General features: G+C 30.2%; 1 protein-coding gene and 1 long non-coding RNA gene across 3 annotated transcripts in view; one reads left to right on the forward strand and one right to left on the reverse strand.

Moving 5' to 3' along the window:
- Window positions 1-26,303, forward strand: part of LOC139425187 (uncharacterized) — a 69,288-nt gene extending 42,985 nt beyond the window's left edge. The window contains exon 2 of the long non-coding RNA XR_011636475.1: window positions 25,915-26,303. This is a non-coding gene — a long non-coding RNA (uncharacterized lncRNA). The remainder of the gene's footprint in view (window positions 1-25,914) is intronic.
- Window positions 15,149-27,171, reverse strand: part of LOC107438413 (TBC1 domain family member 12) — a 37,904-nt gene continuing 25,881 nt past the window's right edge. For both annotated transcript variants that reach the window (XM_016050703.3, XM_043047514.2), the window contains exon 12: window positions 15,149-26,205. In XM_016050703.3, coding sequence (XP_015906189.2) covers window positions 26,012-26,205 — 194 coding nt within the window. In that variant the 3' untranslated portion in view covers window positions 15,149-26,011. The remainder of the gene's footprint in view (window positions 26,206-27,171) is intronic.

Genomic DNA, 27,171 nt, shown 5'->3' on the forward strand with positions numbered 1-27,171 from the left:
AGGAAATCCCTTCAAACTTAATTAATTTATTCCTCAAAGGCAATGCAGTATCGTTTTAAAGTATTGTTCAACTCATATTTTAAAATATGTAATGATTGTTTTTAAAAATATAACACTTGTATTACAACTTGCATTCTTTTTACCTAAGCTCGTATTTAAAAATTTTAATTTATTTTATAAAAACTATATAAAGACATATCTTTTCATTGCAATTATTATTGGTTTTTTTCTAACTAAATATTCACGGAATTTGTGATTAAATAGACAACATTAAGTACTGAAATAACTACGTTGCCACATTTTAACAGCAATGTTTAAATAATTATGTTAATACCAGCGTGACTACATAATTTCTATAGATCTTGAAATTCTTAACATGCCCTGGTAGTTAAAATATTTGGTTTCTCCTGAATATAGGCAAAAGTCTGTTATAGTTACTCTGCCACTATTTTATTTTTAATAGAACGCAACAAACACTCCTAAAAGCATTTGGAATGTTTTTTTTTTAAAATAGTCCGAATAGCTCAGCAGAAAATTGAGTCAGCTTGCCCATAGGCCGTTTTATAGGAAATCATGTGCGCACAAGAAAATGGAAGCAAATACTTATCATAAAATCTACTTGATTAGAGAATTAATAAAGTGGAGAAAAAAATTTATTTTTCTCACTTCTTATTTTCACATAGCAAATATTAATATATAAGAATATAAATATTGAAATAAAATAAATTTTTTTCATGCTTTCTCGTAACAGAATATGGTTAAATACGCCGACTGATTCACTAACTGCTACGAGGGTGTACGGTATTGGTCCTCGTTAAACTGTGCTACCGTAAAGTGCTCGACTTCGCGCGCAGGTCGTCGGGCTACCGAAGCGGGAGTGCCATCCCATACGCAGAGGATCAAAATATTGTGATTGCATGTCTTCGGATCATCCTCCGGGATGTTTCCCAGACCGTCGCCAATAGCCCATTGTGCGCCTCTAGTTGTGCTCTAGTGCGACGTAAATTAACAACAACAACAACACTAACTGCTACGTAGTCTAAGCTGAATACCTTTAAAAAATCGTGTTCAGATTCCCTGGGATTGCCCTAAAACATTTTCAATTTAAATTTTATGATAAATCTGTTTGGTAATTACACTTTTATCTTAATTTACTCACTTGGCAACCACTATTTCTAATCGGATTTGAACTCAAATTTCGATATTAGTAAACAAAAAACATAAAATTAGCCAAAATAAAGATATTTTAGATAAATAAAAGTACTGTTTCAATTGCTCACGAATAGCCAGTCCATAACTATTCCAGCGGCGTATGACAATATGCTGTGCAATGGTGTTTTCTACATTCCCTGCTAGTTCACGACATATAGAAGGTCAGATAGTCAAATTGATATACTTTTAAGAACTGATGAATGTTCTATAAGGGGTCGTTCAAGTATTACGTAGGCACCCAACAATGGTAAGAGATTAGTGATTTCTACTTATTTATGCTGATAAGGAGGGAGGAAGAGTGTGAGTCATGCTTACGAAAGATACAAAATTATTTTTTAAATAAAAATAAAATGTAAACAAAAAAACTACGTTTACGAAAGTTTCAAAATTGGAATAAAAGTTGATTTAGGGAATAAGTCAAAAAAATAATAATAATAATAATAATTCTTGGAAGTTTTTCAAAGGTTAAATTTTGAGCACAGAACGAAAACACACAAGATTCCTATAATTTTAATTAAAACGCAAATTACGTTTTATGCAGAGCTATACTTGAATTTTATACTAAAATTAGAAATTATAGTTAAAGCAAAAATCAGGGAGGGAGTGTTGTGATTTTCTTATGTAAACAAGGGAGAAAAGGAATCCGAAGCTGCCAAATTGCCTACGTATTGTTTGAACGGATCCTAATCGTATAACATTTATTAGTTCTTAAAATATCAATTTGACTATATGATATATAAAAATTCTATTTGCCTGAAAATTTTCCACATGAAAATATTTCGCAAAAAGCTCAAAAATGAGGGAGGGTTTTATAAAAACATCTAAAATGCAAAAAAAATTATCTTCAAATTAATTTGTATCATTTTCAAATCAATATATATATATATATATATATATAAANTTTTATGCAGAGCTATACTTGAATTTTATACTAAAATTAGAAATTATAGTTAAAGCAAAAATCAGGGAGGGAGTGTTGTGATTTTCTTATGTAAACAAGGGAGAAAAGGAATCCGAAGCTGCCAAATTGCCTACGTATTGTTTGAACGGACCCTAATCGTATAGCATTTATTAGTTCTTAAAATATCAATTGGACTATATGATATATAAAAATTATATTTGCCTGAAATTTTCCACATGAAAATATTTTGCAAAAAGCTCAAATGAGGGAGGGTTTTATAAAAACATCTAAAATGCAAAAAAATTATCTTCAAATTAATTTGTATCATTTTCAAATCAAAAAGAAAGAAAGAAAAAAAAAATATATATATATATATATATATATTATTCATTAAATCTCGTACAAGTTTATTTTAAAAAAATCGAAGCACACTTTTTATTGGCGTAAAAAGTGCAAGCTTCCTAACCATAAATAGCTACCAAGTTTATGCTCTATAAAATGTATTCTTCATATGCTATTCTTAAACACGGGTCTCGTAGTAACATAAGTTATAAAAGAGCAGCTGCATAAGTGAAATTTAGATTTGCATATTGCAAAGGGACTTAAACAGTTTGATTGAATAGTAGTCGTTCGGAAAAGTTTTGAGGGATACTCGTACTATGAAAAGGCACTGTTTAAATATAAATTGAATAGAAAATTAAATTTATTGAAACAAGTTGGTGGCCCGAGTTCTAAGAACTGCAGCAGAAAATTTTATGAGTTAAAATGTAAGAAATAAAATTTTTATTTTAATTGTAAATAAAAAAAACTAAGTAAGGGGACTAGAATCTCATATGTTCTTTATTATTGCTTAACACAGTGCTAAACGGAAATGTTACTCAGAAACTGTGTCAAGTCATAGGCAATTATTGTGTAATTGAATATGGAAGTAAAGTAAAATATTGAAAATATTGACTTCATGCTCGTTCTTGCGATTCTTGTAAGTTCAAAAATCAAACCAGCATTTATAATGTGGTAAGGTTGTTAAGTTAAAAACCTTTTAACATATTAAATGATCAAAATTTAAGTTTTAGTTCCCCAGATTGTATTTTTTTTAAATTAAACCCTTAGTTTAGCTATGATTACGCCTTAAAAAGGCCATGATGGAAGAAAAAAAAACTTTAAAAGTACATCTCTTGTATTATTTTCTTTTTTACACTCTATCAAAAGAAAAAGAAGAAATCCAAATTTCATAGAAAGAAAAGGAAAAATGAAAGAAAGAAAATCATTAGAAACTAATAAGTAGAGAATATAATTAATCATTACGAACAAGATTCTTCTCTGTGCAAATTTTACACTGTCAATGATAAAATAAAATGTAAGTCACATTTTTACTCTACATTAAAATCAGAAGGAGAAAAATAAAATTCAAACAAGTTTTTTTTTTCAAATTGAAAAATAAAGGAGTAAAATATAATTAATAAAAATGTAAATATATATAAAAAAATGAATAAATTCTCCTCTAAGCAAATTTTACATTAAAAGTTAAAATAAATAAATAAATATTAGTTTACCCAGTTGTACGTACCGGAATGATTATTTTTGACACTTTGAAATTCTTTATTGTAACATAAACTCGGAAACTATGTAAAACCCCAAAACAAAAAAAAAGGTTAGAGAAAAAGGAAGAAATAAAAAAGATTATCTGGTCGATCTTTGTTGATAAAACGCACCTTTCACTTAATTAACACAGTAATTATAAAGTTATACTTAAAATTGAAATATAGCTCAAAATTATCGCGCTTAAATTAATAAGGAAAACTAAAATGAAAATATGGAACAGTTTATTTACATGAATTGTTCTCTTATAACCTCTCATTCAAATCAAACATGTAGCTGTCCCGCAGTGGACTGATCGTTAAGACACGGTTCCCAGCAGATCACCGAAATCAAGCATCACTGGCTACGGTCAGTGTGCGGGTGGGTGACCACTTGGATCAGTCTGCGTAGGGACCGAGGGTGTGCGGTATTGGTCCTCGTTAAACTGTGCTACCGTAAAGTGCTCGACTTCGCGCGCAGGTCGTCGGGCTACCGAAGCGGGGGTGCCATCCCCTCCGCAGAGGATCAAAATTGTGATGGCATGTCTTCGGATCATCCTCCGGGATGTTTCCCAGACCGTCGCCAATAGCCCATTGTGCAGCTCTAGTGCGACGTAAATTAACAACAACAACAAACATGTAGCTTGAGCCACGATGGCTCAGGGGATAGAGATCTCGCCTTCCAATGAGGCGAGCCGGGTTCGAATCCCAGTCGATACGAATTCCGCATCCGTCTTGCACCGACCACAGGGCTGACGTGAAATATCTTCAGTGGTATCGTGGGTTAGAGTCCCCTTGCGGTCAGGCTAACCGTGATAGGTTCTCGTGGTCTTCCTCTCCGTGTAACGCAAATTCGGGTCAGCTTCATCAAAAAGTTCCCCACGAAGGCAAATTTCTCCCAATACTCGATCCAGGAGTTCCCTTGTCTTTTGGATTGGGTTCAAAATTACAAGGCTACGGAGTTGAACATTAGTAGTGTCGTAAACCCATAAAAATGGGTCGACTGTTCAACGACGGTTATAAAATAAAATAAAACATGTAGCTTGGCCAGGATAGTCTGGTTGGTAGGGCACTGGGCCCATGCCCAAGAGGTCGTGGGTTCGATCCCCGCCGGCCGAAGACTCCCCGTGTAGTAAATGGGGACTGATGCATGTTAAATTTGTCAGATCACAAAGTCCTCNAATAAAAAATTTAGCTTCGCCAGGATAGTCTGGTTGGTAGGGCACTGGGCCCATGTCCAAGAGTCGTGGGTTCGATCCCCACCGGCCGAAGACTCCCCGTGTAGTAAATGGTGACTAATGCATGTTAAATTTGTCAGATCACGAAGACCTCCATGTTCCCATAACAAATCATACCTCTGGGAGTACTGATCCAGGAGTGTCCTTGTCTACTGGATTGGTTCAAAATTACAGGAGTTTGACATTAGTAGTCATGAACCCAAAATTGAACGTACTGTTTAAAGACGGTTATAAAATAAAATAAAAAAACGTGTAGCTCAGTTTGTTTCACCTTTTCATTCCTTACGTGACATAAGAATTTTCATTGAAAAATTTTATTTTACGTTTAAGCGTTCACGTTTACGACTGCCAACTTTCTGGATATTTCAGTTTTCAGTTTTTTATGGCCAACGCGAATAAGAAATTTCCTCGATTATACTACATAATGCATACGCGGTAAGGTTTAATATAATGTAGATAGGTAGATAATTTAAAGATTTCTCAAAGAGTAATCTCTAACAATAGCGTTGTTTTAGCTTCAGAGTGCATACGCAAAAATGTTCAGCTTTTTCGCTAAGAAGTAGAAAATAAATCAAACTATGCAATACTTAAACCCAATCCAATATACGCTTTAAGTATAACTGAGAAAAGATTTCTATTTTTTCTTAGATTTTCAAAATGATAGAGAAGTATGAAAATTTTAGAATAAAAAATTTTTAACTTTTTTTAAAAAAAATATTGATGTTAGTGACGTAGTGTGGCAATCTCGGCCCTGATAGGTTATTGGAACGTGGTATTTATGATAGCAACTGTTCTTTTTATTTCAAGTAATCCAAACCAGTCAAGTATCAGTTCTTTCAAGTGACAATTCTTTCTCCAAGACTTCACTATATATTTTCACAGAGACTTAACACGAGGACAGGTATGAAGCCTTGTGGAACATAAACGAACTAATTATGCATCAAAGTTGCCAGGTACACAAAACAAAAATATATTACGATTACCATAGAATACGTAATTACATACGGTTACCATAGAATACGTAAATACATACGGTTACCATAAAATTCATAAGTACAAAAATACGTAAACAAATAATAAATCTAAGTTAAGTAAAAGAGGTAGACGAGAAAGAATTTTATTTCAACTAATTCGATTTGCGATACGTCGCTGTATTTAATTAACTTATGGTTACTTGACATTCTAACTTATGTAGAGACACTTCGCTTAGCTTACGCCCTTTGGCTGATAAAGATAAGCTGACGTCATAGGTCACGTGCGTGGGTAAGAAAGGTCTTCTTCTTGAAGTGGAAGTACCCAATTCTAACCAAAACTGCATTTCAAATAAATATTTCCTTAAAATTTAAAATAAAGAACAAATAAACAAAAAGGTCGCTGACAAATACCATTTTTTAACTTCTTAAATAATATTTATTTCAATAAAAAATCAAATTTTTAAGTCGATTGCATTTTTATTGATATTTCTTACAAAATCTCCAAATATTATATGTAACACTTAAACAATCTGCCGAATATCAGCTTACCAACAATTAATGCGCACACTTCGTTGCGCAGTGCACCCAGGGCTGTAACTTCACGAACTGCGGAAACGAAAGGGTTAAGAGCGTAAGAATTCGTCCATATGACCTTATGTGCATCGGTTTAAATTACTTGTGTTTGGTCGTGGTCAAAAACTTTTTAGTTCTAATTAATAAAATATAAATGCCTTAACCTAGTGGTAACCTCGTTACCACTTAGAAAAATATTTTCTAAAACCACGGAGAATCCGTAGTGGTAGGAGTCTCTGCCAACTATTCTCCCTCTAGTAGTAGCAAAGTTTCTTCTAATGGTAGCAAAGTTTATGTTTTAATGTAAAAATTTGATTTAAAATTATTTTCCTCGCCACTACGTGTGAATGAATGATTGAAACATTCATATAAAAAAAACCACTTTGTTCCAGTTATCTCTTCTAAATTGTTGGCGAGATATTAGCTTAAGTGTTGGAAATCTAGTAGCTGTGACTTTCCGTTCATTTCATTCTCCAACCATCTCCGTGATGGCAAATACGCCTAAAACTGTAAGAAAAGAGGACTTATAAAAAGCAAAAACCTAATAAAAGAGTAAAAATTGCAACTTTACTAGCATAATTCTTTTGACTTCCTCTTGAAGGTCATATTTTTGCAAGGATATATTTTTGCATAAGTAATATTTTTCAAGGTCATATGAGGTCATATTTTTGCATATATATATTTATTTTGCAATGTAAGTCACTGTAGTTACGATAAATTAACTAAATATATAAAATAAGATGAATTAAGTTTCCGTCACTTCCTACATTTTTAAACCTCTGCGATCTCTATTACAACTTCAAATCCAAATAACTGTATAACGAATGAGGAAAAGGGCCGGAAGCAGTTCTCTATACATATGTCAAGACGGAAAAGAGCAAAAATTGAAGCGAGAGACAATTTATTCCAGCATTTTTTTCGAAAAAAATATAATGTCTGTAAATATATATATTATTTTTACAGTTATAGCATTTCTATAAAACTGCTTCTTTCCCGAGAAAAAGTAGAGGTTGTTGAATAGTTTGGAGAAAAGAATAGATTTTCTCCTACCGAAAACTAACAACAACTGAAATGGTTTTACTACCAGCTATTTATCTTTTCCGTATCGTGTTCACTCCTAGCCGTAAGTGCCCAATTATCAAGCTCTGTTACAGTTTTTAATACAATTCTAAATGTTATTGAATTTGAAACAATTTTTGCTCACGTTAGTTAAATCAATTGCTTTTGACCAACTACTATAGGGAAACCTCTCGTTGGAAAATGTAGCTGCTCGCAGCTGTCCTAAACCTATTGAATCTGCAACCATGTAGTATAGCATTCTCTCAAACAGCCCGTTGTGGGCCAGGGAGTTACGGAGGGAAATGCTTATCAATTTCATGACCAATGTTCTGATTGTAGTAATGTGGTCAGTACCGCATTTATGTGTCCACCTTTACTTCCCAGACATGCTGGCACTTATCGATCTGTATCGATCTTCAAGCCGCCACCGAGAATCGAACCTTCGTCTTTCCCGATAACAGCTCAGTAGGTCGGGGATAGTCTGGTTAGTAGAGCATTGAACTCGTGTTCGTGAGAATGGGAGTTCGAATCCAGGCTGCCGAAAAATCTCCGAGTATTAAATGGTGACTGGTGCACGTTAAATTTGTCGGGGTAACAAAGTCTTCCAAGTCCCCATAACAAATCAATACTTTTAGGGGCACTGATAAAGGAATTTCCTAGTCTTCTGGATTAGGTGCAAAATTGCAAGGCTACGGAGTTGAACATTGGTAGTCGTAAACTAAAATTCGGACCCGGTAGTTCAACAACGTTTATAAAATAAAATAAAAAATGATAGCTCAGTGTCCTCCATGAACGCAAATTTCTCCCAATACTTGTTCCGGTAGTTCCTTGCCTTCTGGATTGGGTCCAAAATTACAAGGCTACGGAGTTTGACATTGGTAGTTGTAAACCAAAAATTGGGTCTGCTGTTCAACTTCAGTTCTTAAATAAAATTAAGAAATGACAGTTCAGTGCCTTTTACTACTGAAGAATCATGGCATCGACGAGAGAAATATCAATTCATCTCTATATAAGTTTTAAAATGAATCACCTATGCTGCCTAACAACCACTAATGTTGATTAACAACCACTAATGTTGGCTAATAACTATTTATTCTGGCTAACAAGCATTAATGGTATCTAACTTTATTCAACCCATTTTCTGCCGGAAGGCATTAAATGCAAACGTTTGTAAAGACGAGATAGACAAGTTTGATATTATTATCTACCAAACTATTATTATCTGCCAAATTTCGATTTAAAAAAACGTATTCCATATTTTTTTTTTTAAATAATAATCTTGTGTACGGAATGTAAAATAAAAATAGAACACAGGAAAAATATATTTTTTATCAAAGCATCGAATTTTCGCATGAACATGCAATCTTAATCGGATTTTTCTGACTGATTTATAACTAATATTTGAGCTGATAATATTTCGAGATTTATCTGAAATACCTAAATTAATATGTGCAGACGATATTTTAAGATTATCTGAAATACCTAAATTAATTTGTGCAGACGATATTTTAAGATTTATCTGAAATGCGTGCAGATGATATTTTAAGCTACAAAACCAAACACAAATGCATATTTTTTTAAAAAGAAAATGTAAGACAATGTAAAAAAATTTGATAATCTCTATTATTAGCTAAAAATTTTAATTAAAAAAACGTGTTCGATATTTTTATTATAAAAAAATAACCTTATGTACAGAATGCAAAATAAAAAACAGATTAACACGAAAATTTTTCTTTTTATCAAATAATCGGATTTTCATGCATTAGCACTCAATCTTAATCGTTAGATGGATTTATCTGACGTTAACTAATAGCTGGGCTGACGATATTTTAAGATTTATCTGAAATATCTAAATTAATTTGTGCTAAATGTATTTTAAGCTACGAAACCAAACACAAATACATACCGTTGTTTGTTTGTTTGTTTTTTTTTGAAAAAAAATATAAGGATAAGGATTTTGATTTTTGAATAAAAATATCGTTCTAACTCCAGTAAGGTTCTAAGCGGAAGTTTCTTTTGTAAGATAGTCAGTCAATACCTTTAAACAAAGGGAGGCAAGTCATAGGTTGGCAAAATATTTCAATAACCTACGAGTGTGCAAGCCTAAAGTTTGATCAGAAATCTAATCACTCTAATAAAATTTATATAATTTTACTACATTTTTTTTTCGAGCGACGATCTAGGTTCAATCGAACTCAACCACGAAACGGTCAACTTTTTAAATGCCTCCCCCCCCCCCCAANCCCCCCCCCCAAAAAAAACGCTCTTTTACACCCGCAGGTATAACTTCAGTACCGGGAGAGAAAAGGAACTGAAAAGGACAGACTTCGACTTAAATTTTCGCTTCAACCATCAAATCCACTCCTTTCGAAAATTGACTCCATGCTTCAGGCTATAGTCAAGGTGGTTGAAACAGAAAGTGAAAAGAAAAAAAAAAGTGTTTTAAATTGAAATTTCTGCTCACTTCTATTTCTTACTGACTTGAGTAACACCTCAAGAAAAAGGGAAATTTTTTGGTGGATAAAAGAAAATCTCTCTTATATAAAGCTCACCGGAGTAGAAAGACTTTCGAAAATAAAAGAATATTGTTCGCCATTTTTCTTAACTTCTATGTTGAATTGAGAAGACATTTCTCCCATTTTTATTATTTTAATTTTTTTCCCCGGCTTTTTCGAAAAGTAATATTTTTTTTCTTCTTCTGAAACTGTCTTATTACAAAACCATTGAAAGATTAGACTGCAATGAATTTAGTTGAGTGTGAACGCGATTTCAATTGAATTTTAAAAAGTAGAAAAGGATTTTAAAAAAGATAAATTCTTTTCCACGATGCGTGAATGCGTGACAGTCTTTTGCGAAAGCACAGTTTATTAAGTAGTCAAAATTTTTTTTTTCCTTTTGAAGGTTCGTAAAAACAAAGAAAAATGAAACAGCTAAACTGCTTTTGTTTCAAATGTATTTTTAATGACTCTTTAAATGCTTAAGCATATCCTAGGGACAATTTTTTTTTTAATATTTGTATTTAGCTAACACTTTTATTATCATATTTAAGGGTAGAAAAAATTAAAACAAAAAATTATATGCTTAAATGAATAATACACTTGTGTAATATTTTACTCTTGTTTAACAAATAAATTGAAATTATTTCGAAAAAAAATTGTTATAAAAAATTTACTACAGAAAAATAAGTTTAATTTGTAATGAGCATTTTTGTTAGTTCATTTAAAATAGATGGATTAAAATTACAATATTTTGAAGTCACACGAGAAGTGTTTCTTTATAAAAAGTGACACCTTTATATTTAAGTAGTCATTTTCAATTTAGAACAACCAATATTTTTATTTTTTAAAAAAACGCATTTGAACTAATTTATGACTTTTAACAATAAGGACACTTCGGGGTCGCTACCAAGGAACCAGTATATCGATAACTACAGTGAGGTGAGCAACTCAGAATACGAGTAGTTTTACCCAGGACTCCTGGGTCTTCACTTCAGCAGAACTACAGACAATGTAAATTATACTTATTGGTTCTTTCTATCACGTTAGTTTCACAGATTTTTTTTTGTTTGTTTTTTCCACGCCTATACGTCACGCCCGTTTATAGGGCGGACCCATTCATACATCCATAGATCGTAATTTTGACCTGAATCAGATCAATCTCCAATTCAGTACCCCCAGAGGCATTGATTTGTTATGGGAACATGGAGGACTTTTCGACTCGACGGATTTAACGTGCATCAGTATTTACTTTTTGTTTTTAATATATTACGAAACGATTGACACAAAAAACGAGATCACTAGTAGTAACTAAAAAATAAAATCAAATTTTAACTCTGTAAAGCGTTATGATAATGTCACGGAAGATTCTAATATTACGGTTTTGGATGACATGATTACGGTTTTGAGTTGACGCTTTTCGTGCTTCAAATTTCCCTACAAATTGATTGAGAGAAGAAAATAAATTAGACGTTGCGGTTTAAGTAAGAAAAACGATACGCAAAATCTCTTTATGCATAGCATTTAACTCTAACAGTAGCGGGACAGGTTATTTTGAATGGGGAAAAGATTTTTTTCTCCTTACTCCTGTTCCCTTCCTCTAGTCCTGCTCACCTTNGCTGCAGTACTCCCAGACAGAGAAAACATCAATTCCACCATGCGCAGTATGTTGCGGTATTTCGAGATTAGAGGGTCATTTTAGAAGTGAGGCGCTAGACTCTTGCAAGATAACAAAAATTGAACATGTATCACGAACATTAACGTGAAAATGGCCGTCCGCGCGGAAGCTGGATTCGAGAAATTTGTTGTCCGCGTGGAATTTTTGACCGCCGAGGACGGGCGGTTTTTCGAGCCCTGGTTGACTCTGACCTAACGCGTAACTCCCAGTTCCAAAACCCCCGGGTTGAAAACTTTGACCGAGAGTTCAAAAGCGATTCCACCATTATTTCTTGACCGTCGATTTCTTAAATTGTTTAGGTGCATTCTGGACGCAGCTGTAGGTTGAGCAGAAGAAGGTTTTCGATATTCTCAGGCAACGGGGTCTTTTAAACCTGAAGTAGGCCTTCCTACACAAGGAGGATCATTTTTTTTGAAACTCAAAATCGAACTTTTTTTTTTTTTTTTTTTTGAANTTTTTTTTTTTGAAGAAATGTATCATTTTTTTCAATATTCGATTTAGCAAAATTTAAAATAATCTGCAGAAATAGTCAAAATATTTCATATAAAAAAATGTAAAAAGTTTTGGTGTTAGTAAAACAATATTAATTGAGGCAGTGCTGGGAATTTATGCTCCTTTTAAGACTCTATACATATCTAGTGTTTTAAAATAAGTGGTCCCAGACTGAAGACACGACGTTGGCCAGAGTTTATACAATATAGCTATTTTATTTAATGATGAAAAATAAAAAAAAATGATTATTTAATAAGAACTTGCGATTTTTTTTTCTTTGTTTTTTTAATAGGGAGATTTTGCAAATTTACGTTAACTTCGGTACATGCGATTTAAAGTAATTGCACAAGCGTCAGTTCTCGTGAAAAGCGTATGCGCCCGTGAAAAAATATCAAACTTACGCAAGTGAAAATAAGAGAATTTGCAAAATTCCGTAAGTTGAAACCCCCCGCATACGTAGTGAAATATCATTTTAATTTCGACTACAAAATCGAAACAAACATTTTCAATGAATGTAGTCTATATCTTTAAAGCTGTGGCCTACTATTGAAGATGCTTTACTCTGAGTAAAAGTGAGTTTCTATGAGCAGACAAATTTGGTAAATTATAGATTTTAGTGAATTCACCGATAAAGAATGCAGCTTATTATTATTAATAATATTTTGAAAAAAATATTATTGAACTTTTATTGATTAATTAACTTCTTTCAACTAAAGTTTATAGTTAAGATAAATAGTATAATTTATAATTCTAAAATCGCAAAAATATATTTAGTTTCTTATGAAATTAGATAACCATATTATCAAATAGAAACCTATAAAAAAAAATTTTTTTATTGAATGAACCAATTGTCGTACGATCACACGATTCATTTCTGAATTTCATTAATACATTTCTTCAAATTCGCATTCCATGTTCAAGCTTTTAGTTCGAAGGCAGGCTTAAAGAGAAAACAACATTTAACAATTAGCATACCTCAAATCATAAAAGCCTTAGTGCACGAAAGTCAGATCATATGATCAAAAGTTATTCAATATGCTTCTTTTAAATTCCCTCTTTTTAAAAATAAAAAAAAACTCCACAAGAGTGGAACAACTTTTTTTTCTAAAATTACGCCCGCCATCGTCTTCTCAAACATAAGGCGTCTTGAAGTTCATAGTGAAGTAGCTCCACGAGATGTGGTCACAGGAACGAATTGTCAAGAAGAGAGGGGCAATCAAGTAGATGCTCCCCAGTCATAGGCGAAGTGTTACAGAGCACACAAAGAGGTGAACTGACCAGGGTAATTTTAAATAGACGGGCCTGCAAGTAGTCATGTCCAGTAATAATTCTGAGACAAGCAACTCCCTCTGCCCTGGGAAGGAGGGAAAGATGAGAGCGCTGCTGGCCATCAAGAAGGCCAGCCCAAGATTTTCCATCAGATATTGTCCTGTGTCTGAATTTGCTCTTAAGAAGCCGCCTTGCATTTCTAAGAGGAACTGGATGAGAAGGCGGATGCAATGCTGAAGCCTCTCTAGCCAACATGTCAGCCCGTTCATTTTCGTAGATGCCACAATGGCCAGAGATCCACTGGAGGACTACCTCTCTTCCAGAACAAAGAAAAGAGTCGATGCGTTGTTTACACTCAGATTCAAGTTCAGGGGGGTATAAATTACATTCAAAAATGGTTTGAATCGCAGCCTGAGAATCGATGAAGATAACAATGTTTTGTTCAGATGGTTCACTAATAGCTGTAAGGATTGCAAACATGTCTCCATCAAAATTATCTGCCCAAGTGTCAAGAGGTTCTCTAAGGCTGAAATANAGTTCATAGTGAAGTAGCTCCATAAGATGTGGGGGCACGAAAGTCGTCACAGGAACGAATGTCAAGAAGAGAGGGGCAATCAAATAGATGCTCCCCAGTCATAGGCGAAGTGTTACAGAGCACACAAAGAAGTGAATTGACCAGGGTAATTTTAAATAGATGGGCCTGCAAGTAGTCATGTCCAGTAATAATTCTAAGACAAGCAACTCCCTCTGCCCTGGGAAGAAGGGAAAGATGAGAGCGCTGCTGGCCATCAAGAAATCTAGCCCAAGATTTTCCATCAGCTAAGTCCCTAAGAGCAGATATTGTCCTGTGTCTGAATTTGCTCTTAAGCCGCCTTGCATTTCTAAGAGGAACTGGATGAGAAGGTGGATGCAATGCTGAAGCCTCTCTAGCCAACATGTCAGCCCGTTCATTTTCGTAGATGCCACAATGGCCAGAGATCCACTGGAGGACTACCTCTCTTCCAGAACAAAGAAAAGAGTCGATGCGTTGTTTACACTCAGATTCAAGTTCAGGGGGGTATAAATTACATTCAAAAATGGTTTGAATCGCAGCCTGAGAATCGATGAAGATAACAATGTTTTGTTCAGATGGTTCACTAATAGCTGTAAGGATTGCAAACATGTCTCCATCAAAATTATCTGCCCAAGTGTCAAGAGGTTCTCTAAGGCAGAAATATTTGGAATAAGCACCAGCTCCAGCTCTACCAGTTGAAAAACCGGCAGCCATTCCTGACAAGGGTATCTCTCGTGCATAGTGGCAAGAGCAATGGGATACAACTCAGTCTGGTGGAAGTCCGATTTCCGGACAGGCTGTACCAAGTCAAATCTAGCGGTGGCATATCTCAGAAGGCCTATAAAAACAGGCTGCCTATAGATGCAAAGCCTGGAGTTGGAGACCTTAAAGATCTCTTCAAGCTTCCGGTACTCAAAAAGAAAAGAATGTTGAAATGTAAGTCTAGTTTGAGGAAGAATGTGTAGTATGGCCAAAAGTGCTCCTTTCTCAACAATCTTTCACCAAGAGAAAGGGCAGCATAGCTCAGTTGTGTAGAACAACTGAGCTATGTGTACCAAATATTTTCAATACAATTTATTTGAAATAAAAACACTGCCAATAAAAAGAAAAACTCAGCACATTTCATATAGTTTTGAAATTATACAGACCTTTATTATAATTTCGTATAATGCAATTTTTACAGTGAATCAAAATTACACATTTTGAAGATAATGAAAATTTAAAAAATTGTATTGCTTGGGTCAAAACTGAATCTGCAATAAAAAACACATAGAGATACACGAAATAATTGACGGTTTTGTTTTACTGCCCATGTAACAAAATGAATTAATTTTGTATAGAGTATACGGTTTTGAAAAGGAAAAAATATTCTACAGAATATAATACAGAAAACTGCCTTATACTAAAATTTAGACTTTTTTCAATACACTTCTAAAACCAATAAACTTAATACAATATATTACGCTTGATCCTAAATGCTTATTTTTAGAATTCATGTATGGTGGATGGATTCATTAAAACCTACACAGTTTATTAACCCAGATAATTATTAAACTAAAAACTATGTAAGAAGGGGATGGTGGGAATAGTTGTAATAAAAGAAATTATAACTGTATAAAATTGTTAGCTAATTGAATAGATTATGATTGATATCACTAAATGGCAATTTATAACCTTCATCGTGAGTGAAGTTATTGAGCACACCGATTTTTCACAGAAGGAAATAGATCAAAAACCATTTTTCAATTAAGTATTTCTTTATATATATATATANTGTATATATATATATATATATATCATTAAGCAAAAAATAAATAAAGCATCAGGAAACATCATGCAATCTAAAACCAAAATTAACCTTATTTACACCTTAAGCGAAGTTACTTTTGTTTTAATACATAAAAAAATATTAAATTAAGTTTAAAAGAATAATGAAATTTATCGCAATTGCTATGATGCTCTAACAACTATGAGCAATAAAATGTAACTACGTAGCAGTTGGGTTGCCATAAAATATAAAAAGAAAACGGATTGAACACTTTTGATCATAGTGGTTGTTAGATTGACTTTTTCAAAATAGACACCAGTATATCATTGTGTTAATGTAATGATAACATTTATGTAGGGTAACGTCAACTGGTTGACGTTATCAAGTGCCTATTATATTACTCAATGTATCATTAGCATCCATCAAATTAAATCATAATTCAGAAAGAATCACTACTAAATCACAAATAAATATAACATTTGTGATTTTTTTTTTAAACAAAGCAATAACTAAAAACTTTATCGATTTTATATTCGAATAAATCACAGCCAAAAACAATTCAACAAATATTTTTTTTTTAAATGGTGTGCGATATGAAAAGTGTCAGTTCTAAAATCCCAAAAGCATATTTTGGATACCCCTTCCTGTTATGAAAAATAAGCATATCGAGAAAAGAAAAAAAAATCAGTTTTAATATCTATTATTTCAAACAGCATCAAGTGTTGAACAAACCATACAGTTCAAAACTTCAAGAAAACGCTTAAATATAAATTCCATCACTAATTAAAAATAATTATTACTTCTAAACTGTTTGGAAAACATGTTTTAAAAAAAAATTAGATTAAATTATTTTATCCAATCTAGCTTAATTTCATTAAAATATTAATAAAATCCATATTTTCTTCCTTATAAATGCTACTTAATATTTAAACAAAATCATTATTTAAATACATACATGTTTTCAAATACAAAAATAACTGATTTTGTTACACAAAGGAATTGACAATACCAACAAAGAAAACTGTTACATCATAGGTTGCTAGTTATACAGTATTGTTATTATACTGATTTCATATTTTTCTTTCAATTTAAAAAATTCCAAAGGTGATTCCACTAAATGTTACTTTAAGTTATGGCCACTTTAAGTTGAAAGCTTAAAAAAACCGCAACTTAATAATTTGAAGGAAGATTTCTGAGTTACAATTAATATTCATTATATTTTGAATTTTAGTGTAAACACTGATTTCTTAAGTGAAGTTTGTTATAAACATTGTAATTTTAATATTTTTCATAATAATTATGAATTTGATATGTTTGAAAAGTTTATAACAAGAATTAAAACAAGATGTATGAAAATGGAGCTAAGTTTTTTTTTAATTTTGAAAAATACGTTTTATTTCTATAGTTCAATAATTTAAAGTGCCAAGTAGTAAAATACATGTAGCAAACAATGCGTTTAGAATTTAAATTAATCGGAATTTTGGAAAAAAATTTTTTCAAAATAAAGACTTGCAAATTTTTTTTTTTAAATTTTTGATTACATACAGCGGTTTTGCAGAGATACGCCGCACCCGCAAAGTTCAACTAAAATGGCATCAGAAAGGCCCCACCATTGAATACGCCGCACAATATATTTTACGTTATGAACGATTGCGGGCTTCACACTTGTAATAAACAATTAATTATGAAAAAAATGATTAAATAGTAAAAAATCATTAATTATAAAATTAATACAGGCGAGCTCATTTTAAATCAGAAAAATTTGATTTTCAAAAAACCATTTTTCCATGTACATTAAAGGTGAAACATCTATTATATATATCACCTTCTCATGAGGTTTGAATCCCAGCGATGGCTTGCACTGACCACAGAGCTGACGTAAATATCCTCAGTGGTAGACGGATCACGGGTTCGAGTCCTCTTGCCGTCAGGCTAACCGTGGAAGGTCTTTCTCTCAATGTAACGCAAATGCGGGTTAGTTCCATTAAAAAGTCCTAAACGCAGGCAAATTTCTCCCAACACTTGATCCAGGATTTCCCTTGTTTTCTGGATTGGGTTCAAAAATTAATATAAAAAAGAGAGATTTTTCCCCTCCGTGAATTGAAAACGTAGACAAAAAAATTATATATAACACTTACGCTTTGTTAATGCAACAAAAAGTAGATTTCTTCTCCCGTAGAACAAAGAAAAAGGCAAATGATTTTACAACCGTTCTTAGTTTTGCCCTCTTTTGTTACACCATTATGACTTCGTAGGTTTTGAAAGTTTCATCATTGAGAGGAATTTGAAATTTATTTTATTGATTTAGAATTTTTAAGTTATACAATATTTTACTTACAATTTACTTATTTAATTTCTTTTTCTACGTAAGTTATATATGTACTAGTCATAACACAAATTTTAGAAATTAATTTTGATGTTTGGAAAATTTTTCAAATATAAATGGCAACATTGTGTGAACTCACCCAGTAATCAACACAAAAGCGATTACAGTTTTTAACAGTGTAATATTACAGGTGATTACAAGGACTTGATCAAAATGGCCCCAAAATCGAGAAAGTTCACATCTATACATAGTATATACTCACAGAAATAATTACATTAAGAGTTAAAACTTACCCAACTCTCAGGGACATAAATTACGGGTAAGTTACCGTGCTTTGCACAAACGAGACACGCATACCATAAGCCAGTAAAAAAAAGACAACAACATACTAGAAGCTATCTAAACAAACAAGTATACTATTGTGTATTTATACAAAATCTTAGGAGTGTCTAAAATAATTGGCCGTGAGCTGAAACCATTTATGGATCAAGCGTAATTTAGACTTCATTTTTTAATTTGTAAATAATGTATCATAGTGCTTCACATTAAAATAGTTGCATATTATTTCAAAAGTTGTTAAAGAAGTACTAAGAAAGCTGTATTATTTCAGTAAATAATAATCCAAAAGAATTAGTACTTATTTTAATCACATTATTGTGCGATGACAAATAAAATGGCTTCATTTTTTAAAAAAAGTTCTGTTTAAAAAATAAATTCCAAGTTAGTTGCAAAAAATAAATTTCAAAAACTTATTTTTAATTTAAAATTCCTCCTCATTCCATGTGTTTAGTCAAGCTTCCCAGTAATAAACATCGATATTGCATGACAAAAAGGTGCAGCTATAAAAGTGATCATTTTCCATGATGACGTAATGGTACAACAGGTAGATCACAGTTAATAATAAGTACATCTGGTGCGAAACCAATGTGGGTAGTCATCGCCAGCAATTAAGGCAGAAATGAGCAATGCTCTTTGTTTCAAATATTAGATTTGTGATCGAGTTATACGTACATTTATGAAAAGAAATCTATATTTAAATAGTAAATCTTGGTAAATCTACATTTAATAGTAAATCATTTGATGGACAAATGTCCAACAAAAAAAAGGACATTAAGACTTCTGACAGAAGAATTGTGGGACAGCTTGCTTACAGCTGTACATCGAACTTACAGAAGAACGCTAATTAGAATCGTGAGATTCTTATATCAAAGCAAATCATTACCGCAACAGCCCTTTATAAACCAGGGGTTCATAGAGGATAAGGCTTCAGAATTACAAGGCCAAGAGCAGAAGGTCGCAAACTGGTCAGCACGGTGCACTGTTTTATTAAGTTAACTTCGTAGACAAAGCTGGTAATCATGCCATAAATATAAAGATGAGTGAGCTTGAAGCCGCAACCTTTTCTTTCATATAAACAGCTCAATTCCAGCTTTCATATAAACAGCTCAAAGGCATTGTGGCTCATTCTGTTCGTTAATGTTCTTTAACATACATGATTAGAAATTTTTTATTATAGTACCCACTGAAAATGAATAAACTTTAACATTTCCTCTTAGTAGTCAGAACAAATATCCTTTCTATGTTGATCTTAAACATTCAGCTCACGGCTTAAATTGGAACATGAAAATTTTATACAAATTAATAGATTTTATAAGAGCTAACGTTTTTCTTAATAAAAACACTCATAATTATAGACACAGAATTAACAAATGAATGCAAAGGAAAAAAATTTAGTAAGATTAGTTAAACGTTTCAATGAATAAAAAACTCATAACAAAAACAAGTTCACTCAAAACATACATAAATATATTTTCCATTCAGACTTAAAATTTAAAAAAAAAATATAAGCTCAGAGAACATATCAAAACAAACAATCAGTACAGATGATAAAATTTAAATATAATTAACAAATATGATTACAATAAAGCAAGCTTATAAGTAAATAATAAATTTTGTAAATAATTTTATAAATTGTTGTTTGATATATGAATAATATTTTTATTCCAGATACAATTATAAAACATTACAAAATTCATAAACTAAATGATTAATACTTTTTAAATCATGCATATATATAGAGTACACGATATGTATTTTCACATAAAGACAAATATGGTTTTTTATTGTACATAAAGAGTGAGTATTATTTTAAATAATGGACATAGTACATTGAATAAATTTAGATTTAATACACAATCTTTTCAAGTATTCTAAAAGTATCATAAATCAATACCGATTAGGGTAAGCTGAATTTTTTTTCTAAATCCTCTGTGTAGAGCAGACCAGAGGTATCCAAAGAGGGAGTTCTATGGGTACATCTCTTCAAATTACTTAAGCTCCTCACTAGCGCACAAAATAACAGAAAAACCAAATTTTTTGAATCAATTAAAAAATTCAATCACGTTGTTCTCATTAAATTATAACTCAAAATCTCTCTGGTAATTTATCAATTGCAAGCTTGAGATCTTTATAATGCAAGTCTTGTATTTTTAATGCAAATCTTTTATCTTTATAATGCAAATCGTGACGTTTTGTGCATTATAGAAAGTTGAGTTCTATAGACCATTTCGCTTATCATTAAGCCTACCTTTTGAACATTGCAAAATATGTCTGGATCAGATTATTATTTAAAAATTTTAATATAATTTTTCGATGCAAATTACTTTGAAGCACAAATTATCACACTTAAATGCTCCTTATTTACCAAAAAAAAAAAAACGTAATTTATTAGGAGCATTAGAATAGCAAAAATAATATCAAATTTGGGCTGCTTTTGAAATCATAACCTCTTAGAAAGTATTTGTTCTTGCTCGGTTTCAGAAATTTATTCAATGTGGTTTTAAATGTTTACCTTGCAAAGTTAATCTTCTACTGAATATACAATTTATGATTAATTTTTTGACGACAAGTGTTAGTAGTCAAAAAAGTATAGTGATTCACTAAAATAGAAATAAGAAAATTGGAACAAAAATGTTTTAAATCCATTTTTTTTTGTCTTGTTCTTAGCTTTTGCTATGCTGAAAAACTGAGAAATTTATGATCCTTTTTCAACACAACAATGCATTTTATTATTATATATTAAGCATTCATATACAGTTCTGCAATTAAAAACTTCATTGTTTATTGCTCATATTTAAATCTATTAATAAGTTCAGTTTTGAACTTACTAGAGTGCATTGAAAATATACAACATTATTGGGAACATATTTCACGTGGGGAAAAAATTGTCAAAGAACAAAATTATGCAAAAACCTAAAAAATATTTTAAAAAATAGTACAAAATAAGTTTTTTTTCTTCTTGAATTAAGGTAAGTTTTAAAAACAGTTGATGAAATCATAGAAGAAAAAAAAAGGAGTTTCAGCTCACTCTAACCTATACTGAAATATAGTATTTTCTACACATTTTTCCCCCAATAAATGGTCGAATAACTAATTTTTTAGTTACAAAAGGCACAAATTATTATAGTCTATATATATTACATAGAGAAATACAATATACAAAATCGGCAGAATATAAATTTAAAACCATTTCTGCACATATCACTACAAAAATAATCAACACTCAAAATAAGGAACCAAAATAATTATTACCAAATTTTAGAAATTGAAAGTATATATAACATATAGGTTGCTTAGTGATAAATTACTATACAATGTTTTTAAATTATGAATTAAATCATATTTTGTCAAGAGAATAAAACTAAATGTTTAAAACATTATTAAATAATAATAAAATAATGATAGATTAAAATTCTTTAAATCTAAGTTTTTAATTAAAAAAATCAACTACAAATATTAGAAACCCAAAATTCAAATCTTTAATATGGTATTAAATCAACTAAAAGAATAACACATAAAAAAATATTCTTACATAATTCATAAAAATAGTTTATTATTAAAAAATTAATCAATCAATGACTTAAGTAATTTACATTTATTTAATTATAAAGTTTACACTATATATTTAGTTTAACATTAAAGATAAATAATTAAATCATCAATAATTAGATAATTAAGTTTATATTGATAGAAAAAAACATTGAAAAACAGTTTTTTGTAATAACAGGCATAAATATCCTACTTTAAAGATACATTATACCACAGCATTTTCTATTATAGTTCCTTATAGATTACAAAAATTTAACTGTGCTCACATTTTCCAGAATTCAAAAAAATTAAATTTTCATCTTGAGCCTGTTCCAGCAAATTGTATAACACCCACTTACACTTCATAATTATTTTCTAAAACCACAAACTTTAAATAATATAAATAAAAATGTGTGAAAAACAATTAAAGTTTGTTTTTTCTTTAACAAACATAATTGGTGAAAGAGTAATTTTATTTCTTCAAAAAATGCTTTAATGCATTTATTGATTTTAATTAGTATGTAACTGAAATTTCTGTATTTGAGAAGTCAGAAAGTCAAGTCAATGCAATATATATATATATATATAACACAACCTGCAAATATTTCAGACCACATGTTTCTTGAAAATATCTCAAATAAAAAAATATAACCTTAACATAATAATAAATAACGTGTTTCCTTAAAATGCATAATAGAAAGCTAAGATTAAATGACACAGCAAAGTTGCTGATGATGTTCATAAGCCTTTAAACAACCATATCACGTGATAAAAATAAGCCAAATATATGAATTGAAAAGTCTCATTAAATTTTCATTATAAAAATTACTAACCTATTTCTAAATTCAATATAACTGATGTCTAATATCTAATTAATTTTAAAAAATGGCAGGATTTTTCACGAATGTAAAAATTTTCATTTTAGAAGAAAACTTTATATGATATAAGTGTGGTTCATAACTATATTGTCACATTTACTCTACATTATACTACTAGTTTTAATTTTTATATCCTAATTGTTAAATTATTATTTAAAGCAAGAAGCACGCATTTTTTTTACAGATTTTTTTGATAATAAATATTAACAAGCTTTATTAAATGACTTAAAATGAAACATCATAGCCCCAATAATATAAATTTCAGAATGATGCAATGAATAATAAACAAGTCAATGAAAGAAATGATAATGCAAAATAAATGATTTATATTTATTATGCAAGATTTTCTCAATTGATAATAAAAACCAACGAAAGTACCTTATATTAGTTTAATTTAAATTAATCATTATTATGGTCTCCCAATAATCAGTGTTTCACTGAATCTTAGGAGGCTCAGTATAGATTTTATTTATAAAAAAAAAAAAAAAACGAGTAAAACTTAAAATTACTTGAATAGTAATTGATTAAATTACTATAGATATTGATAGAAGCAATACATTACAATATATTTCATTTTTTAGTATTATTGAAATGTTCTAACATTGTGTTTATTACAATTAAAAAGTTTTAAGCATATGGTGAAAAGGAAATAATCAACAATAGTTTATAAACAGATTATTCTTTTCAATGTATTAAAATTGGCTTACTCCAAATTGATATAAGTTCTGATGAACTTATATTGAATTTTTAAACTGAATGTAAACTTATTCATAGTTATAAAAATTGAACATACATAAAATGGACTTTTTTTTTACTGCATCAATGTTCAAGTCTTTAAATTAATAGGCAATCTGGATAATCTGAAGAAAAAATTGAGGAAATCAAATAATGCAGACAGTGTTAAGAAAGATTCTTATTTTGTCAATATAAGAATTAATTTCAATTACACAATTCATAGTTCGGGTAAGAGATTTTTAGAAAGATAACCCACTTACTTAAAAGAAATAAATAACTTAAATATTTATAACTTTCAAATGCTTTTCTATAATCTGAACAAAAATACCATAGTTCTCAGTATCCCTTATATTATAAAAATGTATATGAATGGCAAATATTTTTGATTTTAATACTCCTTAGAGGATAATGAGTATAAAAAAAATCGAAATGTATTATAATTCAGGCATTATTTATTATTCACGATACATTCATGTTTTCCACAGAGAATTTTGCTTTTACCAATATCAACCCACAAATTTACTTTTCAAATGCAAATAAATAGTTTAAGAATGCTTAAAAAAGGGTAAAATTCAATGATAATATTTCATTGCACATTGGAGGCTATTTCATAGAAAAAAATTTATTTAAATAAACTACAGAATATGGATAAAAACAGTTTATTTTTTCTACAAAGAGCTAATTCAGATCAAACCATAAAATTACATTGTAAATGACCAAATGTAAATTAACAGATCATGTATAATTTAAAAAGGTAAAAACACTACAATCATATTTTCCTTAAATGAAAATTTCACAGATAAATAACAATAAAACTATAAAATTTATACTCATTTAATAAATTTTGAGAATGAAATAGAGCTAATTTTAATAACATAGATGTAAAAACACAAAATTCTTATTTACAAGAGTATTTGATTCACAATTTCAAATAAAAGATAAATAATCAGTCTCATGTATAGAAAACTTCAATAAGCGTTACATTCGCATTTCAATATGCATTACATTTGCATAATTAATACTTGTAGCAATAAGGCAACCATTATTCAAATAGACCAGCGATTCTCAGCCAATAAGAGTCCCAAGATTTGTCGTGAACCTAAACTTATAAAAGGGGAATGTAGATTTAGGTCACACATCTAGTACTTTCAGCATTCTGTTTAGACTCCATAATTGCTTTTAAACAACTAACTTAATACATAAATGAAAACATTATTTTCAGATCAACACCAGTAACCTTGGTGGCATTTTTTAAATTTCACACATTTGAACTTTTAGTTAGAAAAATTGCTTTCGGACAAGATTTTGAACTCTGCAACTGATGATTGACAACTTTAATCCTTCAATTGCTTTCGGACAATTTTAATTCTACTATTAAAGCATTGCTTTCAGAAACGGTTTTATTGACAGGTTATATTTTTAAATACTCATTGACGGATTGCTTTCAGTGAACATCCTTAAATTCTAAAATGTCTAAAAATAAATAGGACTTTCAGTTTAACCAAAATTGAGCATGATCTTATTCCAGAACAATCTAGCTAATATTGATCACCAAAAAAGGAAATCTTTAAAACATTATCTTTACCTGAATATATTTTTTATGAATAAAAGAACTCAACCCTATTCCTCATGGTAGTTCTACAATGAAACTAATTTTTTTTGTCAAATATATAAGCAATAAAAATTTATACTTTTATTCTTATACAGAATAAGGTTATTTATGAACCATTAATTATGAATTACTTATTTAATTATAGCTGATTATGAATAACTTTGTTTTGAAAAACACTAAAATAATGAGAAGTGCTTAATTTTTAATCAGCACACAATCACTACAATTCGTAAGACTTTTTTCACCTAAAATTTTGGTAATATTTTTTTTTTTTTTTTTTTGCACAGCAAAGGGTTCAACAGTCTCAATAAGTGATTTTGAACATCAACTTTTATAATGCATATTTTTTAGACAAGAGTAATTATTCATTTTTAGCATAACTTTATTTTGTTGTTAAAGCGTATCTGATAGCTTTAGTGAAAACTGCAAGCTAAAAAGAATGTACTGAAAGCTAAATATTAGGATAGTTAGTTTGGATTATACCAATAACGCTTATGTAACCTTTTATTAATAAAAAGAGAATAATTTGATTTTGGAAAAAGATGATTGATTAAATTCCTAATTGATTGAATAAATTAGATTCATAATTGATTAATAAGATTTAATCTTAAATAAATTTTTTAAAAATCATCTAGGATTAAAAAGTAAATCAGAAGTGTGTTGTAAATTGCATAATCTTATCACTGTAACAATGTTGTGTATTTTAGAAATGCTGTATTAAAGAAGAGGCTGAGAATCCCTGAATGAGGCCCACACAAGTCAAGAGATGAAAAAGAAAATCCATTTCATAATGTTTGTTTTTCCTTATCTGTTGTTGAGATTATCAATATGGAGTTGCAACACACATGAGAAAGATTTCTTATTTAGAGTCATTCGAATGGCACTAATGGAAAGAAACAGTTTGTCTGCATCAATATCCTCAGGAAGTTTGGTCAGAAATTGTGCTAAATGTATAAAATCCATGTCTAACAAAATCTCCTCATACATCCTCAGAAGACCTGAAAAGTTAAATAGAATTTACTCATATGCATAATACAGAACAGATACAGAAACAAATTAACAGCTCAATAAAACAAATGTTAGTTTTACTGAACAATGAATATTAATTAACAAATAAATCAAAAAATTTTTTACCAAGTTTATACATAATAATACTAACTAATAGTCGGAAACCAATAACAAATAATTAAATAAAACAACTTTTGCTGTACCAAACATTTATCAAATAACAGTTAATGAGTAAAACAATAGCTTTTAAAACAAAAAAGCATTGATAAGAATTCAATGCTAAATACATTAATCAATACAACATCTATTTATTTATTTATAAATTTTTTTTACTGATTATAAGAAATTGCTGCTTTAAAAAAATGCATAGCCCATAAATAGTTAATGGATAAAGTAGTTTTATTGTTTCTAAGTAAATAAGTTCTGTTGCTTCATATATTTGTCAATAATATTCATTAGATAAAGTAACTAATTATTTTTTTTTAAATTAATAAAAAATTATAGATCAACAATAATTCAATCAGAAATCAATTTCTTAAAATTAAAAAAACTAATTATGTGCTAAAAAATGTGTTTAAAAGTTGATTTCAAATTCATCCTCAGCTAACATTTCAATTGATAAGAATTTTTTAAAAACAAATTAAGAAAAATGATAGCTAAAAATCTCAAACAATGTTTCTATCTTCACACTCCACACCACAATGTTATTTAAACTCACAACTATATGTACTGTATTTTGCGAACAGTGCATTTTAACAATAACACAATGAATTGGCTTCTTGTCATTGTTTCTTGATAAGTGTTTTACAAGTTTTTAGATTTTAAAACACGTAACGACATAATACATGGAACATCTTATAGTGTGTATTGAAATTGATTCGTTAATCACCCAAGTCTTTCGTAAAAACACTTTTTGAAACAATTTGAAAATGAGGGTAATCATTAAATGGCTCAAA

Source organism: Parasteatoda tepidariorum, chromosome 3 (assembly GCF_043381705.1).
Source record: "Parasteatoda tepidariorum isolate YZ-2023 chromosome 3, CAS_Ptep_4.0, whole genome shotgun sequence".
Taxonomy (NCBI): Eukaryota; Metazoa; Arthropoda; class Arachnida; order Araneae; family Theridiidae; genus Parasteatoda; species Parasteatoda tepidariorum.